This window comes from Eschscholzia californica, unplaced genomic scaffold (genome assembly GCF_041429995.1).
Source record: "Eschscholzia californica isolate CP2 unplaced genomic scaffold, dmEscCali1.0.p SCAF_1, whole genome shotgun sequence".
In the NCBI taxonomy this organism is placed as follows: domain Eukaryota; kingdom Viridiplantae; phylum Streptophyta; class Magnoliopsida; order Ranunculales; family Papaveraceae; genus Eschscholzia; species Eschscholzia californica.
In genome coordinates this window covers 167,522-182,357 of record NW_028238198.1, presented here as the reverse complement: position 1 = coordinate 182,357, position 14,836 = coordinate 167,522, and the positions used below count along the sequence as shown (strand labels likewise).

General features: G+C 38.3%; 4 protein-coding genes and 1 long non-coding RNA gene across 5 annotated transcripts; 1 reads left to right on the top strand and 4 right to left on the bottom strand.

Moving 5' to 3' along the window:
- Positions 1–7: 7 nt before the first annotated feature.
- On the bottom strand, positions 8–1,939 carry LOC147562801 (uncharacterized). Its single transcript, XR_015236053.1, has 3 exons — positions 1,576–1,939; positions 444–721; positions 8–349 (listed from the first exon to the last, which is right to left on the bottom strand). It is a non-coding gene; the product is annotated as an uncharacterized LOC147562801 (long non-coding RNA).
- A 2,186-nt stretch (positions 1,940–4,125) lies between these two features.
- On the bottom strand, positions 4,126–4,921 carry LOC147562800 (GEM-like protein 5). The gene is made up of 3 exons (XM_086664681.1): positions 4,792–4,921; positions 4,455–4,711; positions 4,126–4,363 (listed from the first exon to the last, which is right to left on the bottom strand). Exons 1-3 carry the CDS (start codon positions 4,862–4,864, stop codon positions 4,205–4,207), a joined length of 489 nt encoding a protein of 162 aa, XP_086520807.1. The 5' UTR covers positions 4,865–4,921; the 3' UTR covers positions 4,126–4,204.
- A 1,187-nt stretch (positions 4,922–6,108) lies between these two features.
- Positions 6,109–7,616, bottom strand: LOC147562799 (GEM-like protein 5). The gene is made up of 3 exons (XM_086672862.1): positions 7,267–7,616; positions 6,924–7,189; positions 6,109–6,806 (listed from the first exon to the last, which is right to left on the bottom strand). Exons 1-3 carry the CDS (start codon positions 7,463–7,465, stop codon positions 6,636–6,638), a joined length of 636 nt encoding a protein of 211 aa, XP_086528988.1. The 5' UTR covers positions 7,466–7,616; the 3' UTR covers positions 6,109–6,635.
- Positions 7,617–7,785: 169 nt separating this feature from the next.
- Positions 7,786–14,516, bottom strand: LOC147562797 (GEM-like protein 5). Its single transcript, XM_086672874.1, has 3 exons — positions 14,125–14,516; positions 8,380–8,654; positions 7,786–8,271 (listed from the first exon to the last, which is right to left on the bottom strand). Exons 1-3 carry the CDS (start codon positions 14,459–14,461, stop codon positions 8,071–8,073), a joined length of 813 nt encoding a protein of 270 aa, XP_086529000.1. The 5' UTR covers positions 14,462–14,516; the 3' UTR covers positions 7,786–8,070.
- Positions 9,160–10,998, top strand: LOC147562798 (uncharacterized). The gene is made up of 2 exons (XM_086672851.1): positions 9,160–10,400; positions 10,697–10,998. The coding sequence occupies exons 1-2, from the start codon at positions 9,323–9,325 to the stop codon at positions 10,729–10,731; spliced, it is 1,113 nt and encodes a 370-aa protein (XP_086528977.1). The 5' UTR covers positions 9,160–9,322; the 3' UTR covers positions 10,732–10,998.
- Positions 14,517–14,836: the final 320 nt, after the last annotated feature.

Below are 14,836 nucleotides of genomic sequence, written 5' to 3'. Positions count from 1 at the left end.
TTCCAAATGGTATAAATATTGTTGATTATCATTGAATTTACAACAAAAGAATAAAAGACTTTATCTTCAAAGAACAAAAGAATTTTTATACACACATTATCTAACAAAGAACAAAAGAATTTTTCAAACTTGTAAAGGAACAAAAACACTTTATCTTCTTCTATCGTGGAGGGTCAGAGATTTGATTCATTTCTACTTCTACTTGTGTAGATTCTCTTTGACGGTTATACTTTTCAGCTTCTCTGGCGGTTTGAATATCAGACGGAAATACATATTGACTGATAGCCAGTTTTAATGGAGCCACCCGGCAACACAGGACTACTGTACATTCTGTGGCTAACTGGAACAGCTGCAGTATCAAACGAACAGCAAATTCGGATCAGACTTAAGCGGGAAAAAATTGAAGTCAAAGAATTACGATTCGAAAGTTTATAAAGATTTACCTCTTCTTCCAACTCAGACTCGAGAATGTAGACAAGGCTAGTACCGTCAATGATAAGAGCGAGAGAAATTTTATGACTCCCGCCATTACTAAGATCACGGGCAGATATCGCCATGAGCTTCTTCAACATGTTCTTCCCATCTTCTAGGCTCTTTCGGTACCTACTGGACACTTGTAGTACTTTCGCCCTGGATTTCTAACTGTTCTAGACGTCCTAATTTCCATGTCGCCAGCTCCACGAAAGCAGGGTATCTGCGGATAAGGTCATCTCTCCATAACCTACAAAAGTGTAACATATTACAGATTTATAAGTATCAAACATTTTCATCAAAAGTGAATAAACGACTCGAACAAAATAGAAAAATTAGTAACTATTTCGAAAAAAAGACTACCCTACACTTTAGTAGTAATCCTACAGGTAACAGTTGGAACCTAAACAACTTTAACTATAGAAAAGTTCCTAGGAAATCAAAGGCAGAATATGTTTTTTTCTTCAATGAAATGTAATAGCTACACAATCTTCTTATGAACATCGCATCTTACATTTGATGCGGACATCCAGGATCTAAACACCCTAGAAGACAATATATAAGCAAATAACTCCACTAATAGGAAACTGTCAAATAGGTAACCAAATTAGATAGAAAAATTGGCTAAAACGTTGCTGTTCAAGTTATGAACTAGAGGTTTGTAAGAACTCGCACATTGTATGTAATATCGGCGGGAGGTCAAATACAAGTGCATGCTGCTGTTCAAGTTATGAAGCACAGGGAACTCAAGCCTAAAAGAATATCAACATGTTTTTTTAACCAAGTATTATTCAATAAATTTGTACTATAAACAATAAAATACTTGAATAACCTTGCGAAAATCAGAGAAATTATACAAAATAAACTCATGGCAGCAACATAACTAGTTTTGAACAAACCCTAAATAAGTTATGAACAAACCCCCAATCTTTATGTATCAATTAAGATCATAAATGGTATGATCAAAACCTGAATCTTTATGTATCAATTTGTTATGAACAACCCCTAAATAAGTTATGAACAAACCAAGTCAAATAAAATCTTTATATATATATCAATCTAAAAAGTAAAGGATGAATAAGAAAAATAATGATGCTTACTGACCTTCAAATTCAGAGTTAGGTGTTTGAGTTTCACAACCCAAATTCGAAAAATCTTTTTCATATTCACTTCCACCATTTGAAAACCTTTCATCTTCAAAATCCGATAAATATCTATGAGATTCACCTCCAAATAATAGAGATTCCCTTTGATTTTGAGGTTCAAAGTCAGAAGTTGTCATCTAGGGTTTTTATTTTGAATTTGAGTTGAGAACAATACATCAAAGTTTGTGTAAGAAAATTCAAAATAGAGAGAGAGATAGGAGAGATGAGTGAGTTTTTGATGTTAGGGTTTGAATTTGTTTAGAGATTGAGAGGGAGACGAGAGGGAGGAGGAGACGAGAGGGAGGGAGAGATGAGAGGCAGCCGAGTCTGTTTTTTAATTTGGGGGGGTTTTGAAAATTTTTTTTTAAAAAAATAATCCTGGTCAACAAATTCAACTACTGTGCCACGTCAGCAGGGTGACTGGACTGGGCAATTTACTGGTCACCCAGCTGGGCAGGGACGGAACTACAGCTAGGCCAAAGGGGGCCATGGCCCCCCTCGACCTAGCCGTAGTGGTTCACATTGTAACCTCAAGTCACAGTGGTTACGGTATTAGTTCGAGTAATACGCAAGTTACAACAGCAAAGTGTAATTGGCTCGTTGGTAGAACTACTTGTTTATCACCTTCCTGACCTAGGTTCAATCCTAGGGACGGCAATTTTTCTTTTCTTTTTTTTGCAATATGTGTTTGTTTTAACTTTTCTAAGAGTGTTTGGAATATATACCATCCAAGTTCTCTTACCAATTTCTCAACCAAAAAAAGAAATTCTCTTACAAATTTAAATAAATGATATTAGTTAGCCTTGTTAAATATTTTTAGTAGGGAACTTGAATTTAATAAACATTACCATTTTTTTTTTTTTGAAAACCTAGAGACCAACCATTCACATGGACTGAACAATAAAAGCAAATTGTTACTCATTTACGAACAATTTGTCTATTTTGTCTCAAAAATCTTCATTTAGAAGACGTTCTCAGTAATGAAAGCAAAATGATGTTAAAAAAAATCATAGTTAAAAGGTACTAACTTATTTTAGATTATATATGTAAAGATCATTTTTTATAGGCGAAATACAAATATAAAATGTAAATAGATTGTCAAATAAAATAACCGAGTTCGTATTACATTGGCCCCCCTATATCTTTAATCCTGGTTTCGTCCCTGCAGCTGGGCACAGTAGCATTACCGTAAACTGAATGCTTGTAGTATTCAGTTTAAGGGAGGAATTGTGAAGTTTAGGTAGTCTAGATGTTAGTTTGTTTTAGTGGTCAGTTACCACTCAGTCAAAATATCCCTATTGTTTAGGGATAGTTGCTTATTTGATTTGGTCATGCCACATTATTAGGATTTGTTAGTCGTGGGTTGTTATTTCTAGTCTTCAGCTTATTCTGTAAGGCTATATAATAGCCAGTTTTACTCTTCAATAAAACACAAGATTTCTCCCAATTTTCTTATCTTTCATAAGTTTTTCTGGTTCTTTTTTTTTTTTTTTTTTTTTTTGTTGAAAGGGTTTTTTTTAAAAAAGTCAACCTTTTCCATGATCAATAATAAGTAATACTAGTGGCAGGCTAGTGTTGAATCAATATTAGAACCAGGCAACAACTCCTCATAATCAAATAGATCTAGTGATGAGGGTCAACCTGTCTAGGTTGTTTTGTTTGATTGATTTGTTACAACAAAATACTATTGATTTTAGTAGTCACTAATAAAACGAATCAATTTGGCCACTAGATTTGAAAATTTAATAGAGACCAGAAATACTACTAGTACTACTACTCCAGCAAGTACTTATTGAAAAAGAAACGAATATTGAAATGAGCAGCAGCTTTATATTTTCATTGTTTGTTTGGGGAAGCTTAAAAGCACAGATAGGTTTGTCGTGCTACCAACCTAAAAGATTCGGATATCTCACTCTGTCTGTTTACAGACATGAGTGAGAAAAAAAAAAAAAAAAAAAAGTGTGTTGATTGATTATAGGGGGACTGGGGGAGGAGGACTTGTCCGTGTAGCCCCCCTGCTCACTCTGGTTGGATTCCTTCTGCCAACCAAGAAAGTAAGGTTTCACTGCCTCCTCCTCCAATCCTCCATATGGTGGACTGGTGGAGGTGGACCATACATACATACATGAACCCCGCCCACTTGACCCACCACCACCACCACCTCTCTCTCTCTCTCTTAAACTCATATTCTACCTTCAAATATCATTCATCAACTGTACATCATACATGGACAATTTAGCGATATCCCCATTTTTTCATTGAATATTAGCGAAACTCTTGTTTTTTGTATTTAAAAGTACAATCTTATCTTTATATGGGAGATGTTAGAGTTCCCAGTTTTTTGTGCATTTTAATGCTCAGCTGATGTGGAATCACTAAAAGACGAGGTTTTTTCAAAGTTTGAATATTAGCGAAACTCTAGTTTTATCTTTATTTTTTTTGTTTGATTTCTTATACTTCTTTGATGTTATACTTCTTTGATGCATCTTTATTTTTCATACCTATATTATTTTTCCTCTCTTATACTGTGTAAAACAGATCTACAACATCAACAAACATGAAAACATTGCATTTCAATGTGACACAATCTACTGAGAAATGGGTAGAAGATACTTGGCCACCATTATAAACTCATCCATTTTAAACCCCATGAAGTGATACTCATGTCCATCAACTGTTCTTATCTTCATATGATGTTTTTCCCTTGTGTCCACATGGCTGATGTCCCCCAAAGGCACCAACAATTCCTGCCCCAAGTTAATAACATATGGTCATTAATTAGTTTCTAATTAACCAAACAAACAAACAAATTTTAAGCCTAGTTAACTAGTAGTTTACCTTTTGGTAGGAGGAGCTGGTTGGTCCACGGCCGGATGGGTAAACGTAACCATTACTAGCGAAGGCGACATTCTTATTTGACAAGTAAAGCGTTCCAGAAATGGGACGGATGGATGTTTTCGCCAAAAAATCACATACAACTGCCTTCTTTAGTTCCTCATCTATGGGTCTATTGAATATCTTCCTGTACCGACCTTCATCCCCTATTCCTGCCAATGCTTTTGCCCTCGACATGACTTTCCACCCGGTCGAGACCCCTGCACATTTTCTTTCTCCAAGATGATCATTTTACAATTTTACATTAACAACTGTTAGGATTGGGAAAGAAAAAACTTACCAGTTTGAAAGATATTATTACCAATCCTTTCTGCTTGCCTGTACAACAAAGTGGAGGAGGAGTTGTCTTCCATGATTGACACAAGGAAAAAAATTAGTCCATTTGGTGTGGGAAAAGTTCATCTTATATAAGCCATGGACCCATGGAACTCTAGTAGTAATAAAATAGAAAATGGCAAAGACTTTGGGTCTATATTTATTTTATTTTTTCTTCGGGTAAAGACTTGGGAGTCTATAAAGGAACCAATACTCAATTAAAATTGGATTTTTGAGTCAACAGTCCAAAATCTGGGAGGTAAACCCAAAAAAAATCCACTCTTGCCCAAAAATTAGTTGCAGGTCCAAATGTCAGTTTTTTTTTAATTCCCCTCTTGCCCTTTTTTTTTTTTATGAAGGTCCCCTCTTGCCCTTGGACGGGACATGCTGACGTTTTCCTGAAAAAAAAAATGTCTGGTAAATAAAATAATTTACCAGTACACGAAAAATTCAAAGTTTCAAAATTTTTTGAAAATTTGAAATTTTCAAACGAAATTTCAAATTCCCGCCCAGCAAACCATCTCTTCCCGGTAAATAAAATAATTTCCCGTACACAAAAAATTCCAATTTTCAAATTTTTTTGAAATTTTCAAACGAAATTTTCGAAATTTTCAAACGAAATTTTCGAAATTTTCAAACGAAATTTCAAATTCCCGGCCAAATTTTCAATTCCCGCCTAGCAAAAGTGTCTAGTACAGAAAAAAATTTCCAGTAAATAAAATAATTTCTTGGTCACAAAATCTTTTTTTCGAAGTTTTGAATTTTTCAAACGAAATTTCAAATTCTCGCCCAAATTTTCAAATTTTTTTACGAAATTTCAAATTCCCGCCCAGCAAAAATGTCTAGTACAGAAAAAAAATTCCAGTAAATAAAATAATTTCCCGAAAAAAATTTCGTTTCCTGGTAATTTTTTGGTGGCAGTTCCGTAAATTTCTGAACAGTACACATTCTGATGGACGGGTTGTCAGATTATTTTTCAGAAAAAAAATCGTTTCCCGAGAAATTTCGATGGCAATTTTGTAATTTTCAATGGCAATTTTGTAATTTTCGATGGCATGAACGGTAAATACTTTATTTTCTAAGGGACCTTTACGTAATTTTGACCCCCAAACTGACACATTGGACCTCCCTTTCATTTTTAGGCAACTTTGGGTGGGATTTTCATTTTGGTCCCCTTTTTGGACCAATGGCTCAATCGTGACGCCAACGCGGTTGAGAAAATAAACTAATGTTACAAAAATACCGACGACTAGGACTTGGTAGGTGAGTCAAGACATTAAAATGCATAAATAATGAGAGAAAGATCTATTTTGATAAATAAATAAATGGTGTCCATAGTTCAACAAAAAAAAAAAAAAAAATTGTGTCCATGTGATAAATTAAAGAATCAAAATTCACTCAAGTTGTCTATAGGAAACCCGAATCACCTTCCCTTGTTTTTGGTTATACGCATCAATGGCCCGAGTTTTTATTGTCAACCATAACTTTGTTTCTGTAGCGCTGAATAAGAAAAAAGTAAAAACCACCTTCAAGAAGAAAAAGAGGATAATATTTCCCAACGAGAAGGCATTTCATTTTGGCATCTTTCGCGAGAGTAACCCTCGTGGTTTCTTCAATCCCCAGCATAGACGTACAAACAAGACTCAAATATACATTATGTGTCTCAGTTTTACTACCAAAAGATAGAAATCTACAACAAGAAGCATGAAACCAAGCCTAAAAACAAACAAATGGAGTGGTGTTTCATTCTCAAAAGAAGAAGTAAATTAACTTGTGAACAGTACTCTATTGCCACTTGATGTTAGACTCTTAAGAGATGTTGAGAAGCTTTTTGGACATGATCATAAACTCGTAATCTGCAAACCCCATGAACCAAAACTCGTGTTCATCCACTGTCATTACTTGGATGCACTTCTCTTTCGGTTGTTCTGTCTTTCGCCCTGGTTTCAAGCTGCTTATCCTTCCTAATGGTACCACTACCTGTAAACACCAATGTCATTTCATCACAGACTGGTAATTAATAAACGTAGACAGTTAAACACTAGTGTTCTCTTGGGTGATTCAAGTAAGATCAAATTTTAATTAGCTAGTAGTTACCTTGTAGTAGGACCACGTTTGTTGATTAGGGGCCTGAACAAGGTTCGTACTACAGAAAGCAACGTTCATATTTGACAAGTAAAGAGTTCCAGGTATGGAGCCATTTTTGGAGTACAAAGAAGAAGCAAATGTCTTCTTTAGCTCCTCATTAAGTGGTGTGTTAAATGTTTGCTTGTATCGGCCTTCATCGCCAACTCCTGCTACTGCTTTCGCTGTGGAACCTAGTTTTCCCAAGGCTGCCTGAGCCACAGATGGGCCTGTTTTCACTGCGAAAACAAATTCCAATCAATAATTTTCTTCAGAACATGAAATATATGAAATTGGGGAAGAAACTAGTTAGTACAATTTTGCAAGATGTTGTGACCAAAGGTTCCAGCTTGGGTATACAAGGAGTTGTAAGTGCTGACAGCAGATTCCATGTAGCTTTTCTTTGGCTCGACAAAAGGGGAGTAGAAAACATAAGGTTGATCCTTGTTTTCTGTTGGAGAAGTCGACGACGATGATGATGATTGTGCAGGTGTGTCTGAAGGTTTCCTGTTCATGGTTGAAGATGAAGGAGTTTTCGGACTGAAATAGATTGAAATGGAATATCTCAAGCAAAAAAGTTAGGTCTTTTTTCTCTTAATGTTTGCTGTGGGAAGTATTCATCTTTATCAAAGTCATGGTTGAACAGTTTATTGCTCCTGTGTTGATGATGCATAAATGCCGACTCTCTCTGTCTCTCTCAATTAATTAGTTGTGGAGTAGGCCACCATAAAATAATAGTTGACCATGACCCCGAAAAGGATAAAGTGTGATTTCCCTTTAGTTTACAGATTAGTGGTATTCTCACACCTTCTCGATTGTATTAGCCACTGTTAAATTGAACAATGTAAAAGTAGTTTTTATTTTCTCATTCGCCAACCATATTCAAAATAACCTCACATACACGCGCACATGTATATGTATATATATGTCACTAGTCAAACAAAACTACAACAATGACATGAAAACCAAATCTACAATAATGAGCATGAAAACAGGAAAAAAAGGAAATTAGATGGCACCATCAGACAAAGGAGCAAGTAACCATCCCAGGATAACTGACATTGGAAGCTTCTACTTTGAGCGAGTATGCACGCATCCAGCAATGAACCCCGATGAACCTTCAATTCTGCATTGCCACTTGATGTGCTACAAACTCTGATAGTGTATCAGAGAGATGGTGAGAAGCTTTGTCATAATTCACAAACCCCATAAACCAAAACTCATGTCCATCCACTGTGCTTATCTGTATGTACCTCTCCGACGGATTCTCTCTCATGGTAACTGGGTTAATCCCACTTATCCTCCCCAAAGGCACCACTACCTGCCCAACCATCAACAGAATGTCATTCTCCTAATTACAATATTGGGTGGGGGGGAGTCAGTTTTCCCTGATAATACTACTGTATGTTTATCATAGTAGTTAAGTTACCTTGTAATAGGACCAAGTTTGTTGACCAGAGGGTGCAGTGAAACAGAGAGGGCGATCACTACAGAAGGCAACATTCATGTTTGACAGGTAAAGTGTTCCAGCAACAGGTCCAGTTGTGGTTGACAGATACGAAGCAAACGTTTTCTTCAATTTCTCATTTGGGGATGTGTTGAATGTTTGTTTATATAGAGCTTCGAACCCACCTCCAGTTATTGCTTTAGCAGTCAGACCTAATTTTCCCCAAGCAGCTTCAGACACCGATGGCCCTGTTCTCACTGTAGTAAAATTACCCAAAAACAGACAAAATGAGAAATCCACCCAAAAGAGTACAAACTTTCAAGTCTAGAAGAAACATCAGTCCAAAACGAAAAAGTCAGGTTCAAGGCTAAAATGTAAAAAACTTCCCTGATGCCTCCTTGGTAGTATTATCAGGGGCAAATGGTCTATGTTAGATACCCAATACTCAATATATTTTTAAAGTCCACCACCCTTATTGGTGTAGTGGTTGGACACACACACCCTCCGCAACAAGGAAGTCCTAGTAGAGATAGATTTAGATGCACTTCAGGCTCCCCGTTGGATAGCCTTGAGGGGAGATGTATATGTTTTTTATTAGGATCACCCGATCCATAGTCCACCCATCAGCCGAGACCCACACAAGACTTGGTCAAATGGGAACAATAATGGGTTGTGTATAGTTAAGATTTTATGTATATTTTGTTAACAATACTTAGGGTTTCTTGTATTACTATAAATACTTGTATCATCTCCACATGAAATGATAAGAGAGAATATTGAAATATTCAAACTCATCTTCTCCCTCCATCTTCCTCTCTCTCAGTTCACTGTTCTCTCTCTTCTATCTCTCGGTTCACTATCAACAACAAAGAGGTTATCACCTCTCTTTATGGTATAAGAGCCAAAATCTCCATTTTTTTAACTCATGGCTGCCTCGGCTGACACCTCTTCTGGTACTACTTTACCACCCGTTTCCACTCAATCATCACCGGTGTTCGATGTCCATCATTCGGACTCTCCAACCACTGTCCTCGTCACCCCTCTCCTATCCGGAGATAACTATTCGTCTTGGGCTCGTGCCATGAAAATGGCTTTACGAGCAAAGGACAAACTTGGATTTGTTGATGGTACCATCCCTCAACCATCCTCTCCTTCTGAACTCCATTCATGGAATCGCTGCAATGACCTTGTTGCGAGTTGGTTAATGAATTCCGTTTCTGAAGATATCCGCTCATCCATTTTGTATGATAACAATGCAGCCGATATATGGCAAAATCTTCACGACCGCTATTTCCAGACCAATGCTCCGAAGATATTCCAATTGAAAAGGGCTATCTCTTCCCTCAAACAAGAGGGATCCGATGTTTCATCTTATTTTACTCATTTGAAAACATTGCAGGATGAGCTTTACTCTCTCATGGTCATCGAACCATGTATATGTGGTCACGGGAAGTCCATCTTGGACCGATCAAATCAGGAACGTGCAATGGAGTTTCTCCAAGGATTGCACGATCGTTTTTCAGCAATTCGTACCCAGATTCTTTTGATGGACCCTTTCCCGTCGATCTTACGTATCCACTCACTCGTGAAGCAAGAGGAGGTGCAACAAAACATTTCTGCTCCTCTTCCCGTGAGCAATGAAGTTGCTGCCCTCGCGGTTAGTCACCATGATGGTCATTCTTCTCGGTTTGACAAACTTGAGAAGCCGAGACCTAAACGAGCAAGACCCTACTGTGATCATTGCAAACAACATGGACACCACGTGTCCACGTGTTATCAATTACATGGCTACCCGAATCAGCAAGGTCCTCGTACACGATCGCGATCGAAACCCGAGAATGTGGCTGCTTCAGTTTCAAATGAAACTAATCTCCAGCAGGTGCCTTTAGCGACTTCACTTACCCCAGACCAGTACCAATCCCTCCTTACTATGTTGGACCAGCAAAAACAGACTGGAGGCACCTCCACTACAAGCACCAAGGCTCCATTCATTAACCTAGCAGGTATGTCGTTTTCTTCTTCTTCTTGGGTAATAGATTCAGGAGCAGCGAAACACATTTGTGTTTCCCTTTCTCGATTTTCGAATTATTCTAAAGCACCTCCCAATTACTTTGTTAAGTTACCCGATGGTTCACGGGTTCAAGTGCTTCACATTGGTTCCGTATTTTTTTCTAATACGTTTTATCTCACAGAAGTATTACATATACCTTCCTTTCACTTTAATTTACTTTCTGTTTCTCAAATATCTCGCTCACTTCATTGTACCGTGACGTTTGATTGTGGTCTTTGTGTCTTTCAGGACCGCACAACGACAGTGACGATTGGACATGGTGATCTCTCTGACGGTTTTTACTTCCTTCGCACGGACAATCAAGTTTTTCAAGTTTCTAGCTTAGTTGATTCTAGTTCTAGCAATGTTTCTTTTAGTGTTTGGCATTAGCGTCTAGGCCATCCATCCCTTTCTCGTTTTAAATATTTTAGTTCAAGGGTTCCATGTATGAATTTTTTGAATTTTAATGATAATAAGAATCCGTGCGATGTATGTCCTCGTTCAAAGCAAACTCGCTTACCCTTTCCCTCTAGCACTTCTTCTTCTTCTCATTGTTTTGAACTTGTTCATGGTGATTTGTGGGGACCTTTTTCGGTTCCGTCTACTTCGGGTTGTCGATATTTTCTTACCCTAGTAGACGACTATTCTCGTTGTACATGGTTATTCTTATTACATTCCAAATCGGAAACCACTACAGTACTAATTAATTTTTTCACTTAAGTTAATACACAATTTCACACCACCGTTCAAAAATTTCGTTCCGATAATGGTTCGGAATTCGTGAATTCCAAATTTCAATCTTGGCTACTTGATCATGGAATCATACACCAAAAAAGTTGCCCGTACACTCCTCAACAAAATGGAGTAGTAGAACGGAAACATCGTCATATACTTGAAGTCGCACGATGTCTCCGTATTCAAGCCCATCTACCCTTTCCTTTTGGGGAGAATGTGTGCTTACAGCAGTTTATTTAATTAATAAACTTCCGACTCCTATCCTTCATGGATTATCACCTCATGAACGTCTTTTAGGTTCTCCTCCGGATCTTTCTCATTTGCGCGTTTTTGGTTGTTTGTGTTACGCGCGTATACCATTTTTGTTTCTCGAGATGTAGTGTTTAGGGAAGATTACTTTCCCCTTTCATTCCCTGCCAACACCACCTCGCCTTCTCCACCGCCACACATTCCGTTCGTGTCCATTTCCGACGATGGATCTTTCGTCTTTCCCACTCCTCAGTCAGCAAGGACTCGGTCTCCTTCCATTACTTCTTCGCAGCCAACTGATCTCATGCTTCCGCTACAGGAGGTGCCTATAACACCTCCTACTGTCCTTCCGGGGGCGCCTTCAGATGACCCGTTTCCATCTTCTCTGTCGGCACCCACTCGGTCTTCCCCTAGTTCATCAGCCGAGTTGCCTTTAGACCCACCTAAAGACTCTACAGGCACCACCGCTATTGCTCGCCCACAAAGAACCAGGAAACAACCGGACCGCTTACGTGATTACGTATGTTCCAATTCTCCTTCCGTCGTATACCCTCTTGAACACACTTTCTCCATCAATTCTTTTTCGGCCCCTCATAAGGCCTTATTGACTTCCATTCTTTCTTCTCGAGAACCTTCAAATTTCTCTGAAGCAATGACATCTCCTCATTGGCGTGAGGCAATGTCCAATGAAATTAAAGCATTAGAGACAAATAAAACTTGGTCCATTGTCCCACTACCTCCAGGAAAACGACCCATTGGCTGTAAATGGGTGTATAAAATAAAATTTAAGTCCGACGGTTCTATTGAGCGCTATAAGGCTCGTTTGGTTGCTAAGGGATACACTCAAATTGAGGGCCTCGACTATACTGACACCTTCGCTCCTGTTGCTAAACTAGTAACGGTTAAGGTCCTATTATCAATCGCTACCATCAAAGGATGGTCCCTTCATCAACTGGACGTAAACAACGCCTTTCTTCAAGGCGATTTACATGAAGAAGTCTTCATGAAACTACCCCCTGGGTTTTCACGACAGGGGGAGTCATCTGTCTGTCGTTTACATAAATCATTATATGGCCTTAAACAAGCCTCTAGACAATGGTTTTCTAAGTTTTCTTCTGTTCTCCTTCATAAAGGATTCAAACAATCCAAATCGGATTACTCTCTTTTCACCTTCATCTCTTCCACCACCTCTATTTTCGTCTTAGTATACGTGGATGATATCATTATTACAGGAAATAATGATTCAGCAATTTCAAAGCTTAAAAGTTATCTCGACCACACCTTTTCTCTTAAAGACCTTGGTCCTCTTAAATATTTTTTGGGTATTGAGGTCTCTAGATCCTCTCATGGACTTTTTTTATGTCAACGAAAATACGCACTAGATATTCTCAAAGATTCTGGTTTAACTGCTTCCAAACCATCTCCCTTCCCTATGGAACAGAAACTTCGTCTGACACCCACTGATGGGGATCCACTTCCAGACCCTTCTGTTTATCGTCGCCTTATTGGTCGCCTTCTCTATCTAACTGTCACTCGACCTGACATTACTTTCGCAGACAATAATTTAAGTCAATTCATGCAACGTCCAATGACTACACATCTCGACGCTGCCCATCGCATACTCCGTTATATCAAAGGTTCCCTTGGTAACGGTATTTTTTTATCATCCTCCAGTTCTCTCCACCTTACGGGATATTGTGATTCTGACTGGGCTAGTTGTCCTTCCACACGAAGATCAACTACTGGTTATTTTACCATGTTGGGCTCCAGTCCCTTGTCCTGGAAATCTAAGAAACAACTGACGGTTTCGAGATCTTCTGCTGAAGCAGAATATCGTGCCCTAGCAGTACTATCTTGTGAGCTTCAATGGCTCAAATATCTTCTACTTGATTTTGGAATTGATCACTCTCTTCCGATCACCTTCCATTGTGACAATAAAGCCGCACTCCACATCGCCGACAATCCGGTCTTCCATGAACGTACGAAGCATATTGAAATAGACTGCCATCTAGTTCGTGAGAAGATTAAAGACAACACCATTGCACCAAGATTCACACCTTCAGAAGATCAACTTGCGGACATATTTACCAAACCTCTTGGTGCAGATTCTTTGAAGAAGATCGTTGGCAAGTTGGGCGTTACATCCTTGCACGCTCCTACTTGAGGGGGAGTATTAGGATCACCCGATCCATAGTCCACCCATCAGCCGAGACCCACACAAGACTTGGTCAAATGGGAACAATAATGGGTTGTGTATAGTTAAGATTTTATGTATATTTTGTTAACAATACTTAGGGTTTCTTGTATTACTATAAATACTTGTATCATCTCCACATGAAATGATAAGAGAGAATATTGAAATATTCAAACTCATCTTCTCCCTCCATCTTCCTCTCTCTCGGTTCACTGTTCTCTCTCTTCTATCTCTCGGTTCACTATCAACAACAAAGAGGTTATCACCTCTCTTTAGTTTTTAAAGCTCAAAACAGGCAGTTACAGTCCACATATTCTTTTCTTTTTGAAAAAGAAACTTCATTTCATATTAATTTAAATCATCATCAATACAATACTAGCAGTTTTTGGACCTACCCAAAATAATACTAAGGTTTATGACTTTTAGTCCCGGTGCAATAGATGATCATAGTAGAGTATTTAAAAGGATGGAGTAATAAAGTAGTACTAGTAATACTTACAATTTAGCCAGATATTGTTGGCTAGGGTTTCAGCTTTGTTAGTCCAAGAGTTGAAAACATCAACAACAGATTCCATGGGGCTTTTATTTGGTTTTTCGACAGGGGAATATTGAACATAAGGTTGATGATGATCTTGGGCACTCCATAAAGCTGCTTTCTGGTTGTCTGGGTGTGAAGAAGGTGCAGCCGGATGTCCCATCACATAAGTTCCCCATTTCTCATCTGTTGTAACTGGTGGTACTGATGATGATGGTGCTCCTCCTCCTCCTCCTCCTCCTCCTCCTGTTAAAGAAGAAGAAGAAGAAGGTGAAGTTTCTACTGGTTTGCCACCGTTCATAATTGATTGATTGATTGATTTAACAAGGAAGAAGAAGAAGAAGAAGAAGAAGAAGAAGAAGGATTTCTGCTGAAAAATACTCCACTTTTCATCTTTTATACTAGTACTTGTAAAAGTCATATACTTGATAGAATAGACACGCCATGTTTTCATCTTTTACGAACATACCCTCGACAGCTGGCTAAGAAGATTGGAGAATAAGGGGTATTCACGTCATATGCTGTCTATTTTACATAGTACTGTATTACTTAATGGGTAAGGATAAAAATAGCTTTGACCATGACTAGTCAAGTTCGGGTTGTCGGTGGGAACACGTGCGTTGGACATCCCCCTAGGCGAAAGAATTACGGTAAACGAGGTGGGGTCTCATTCTCA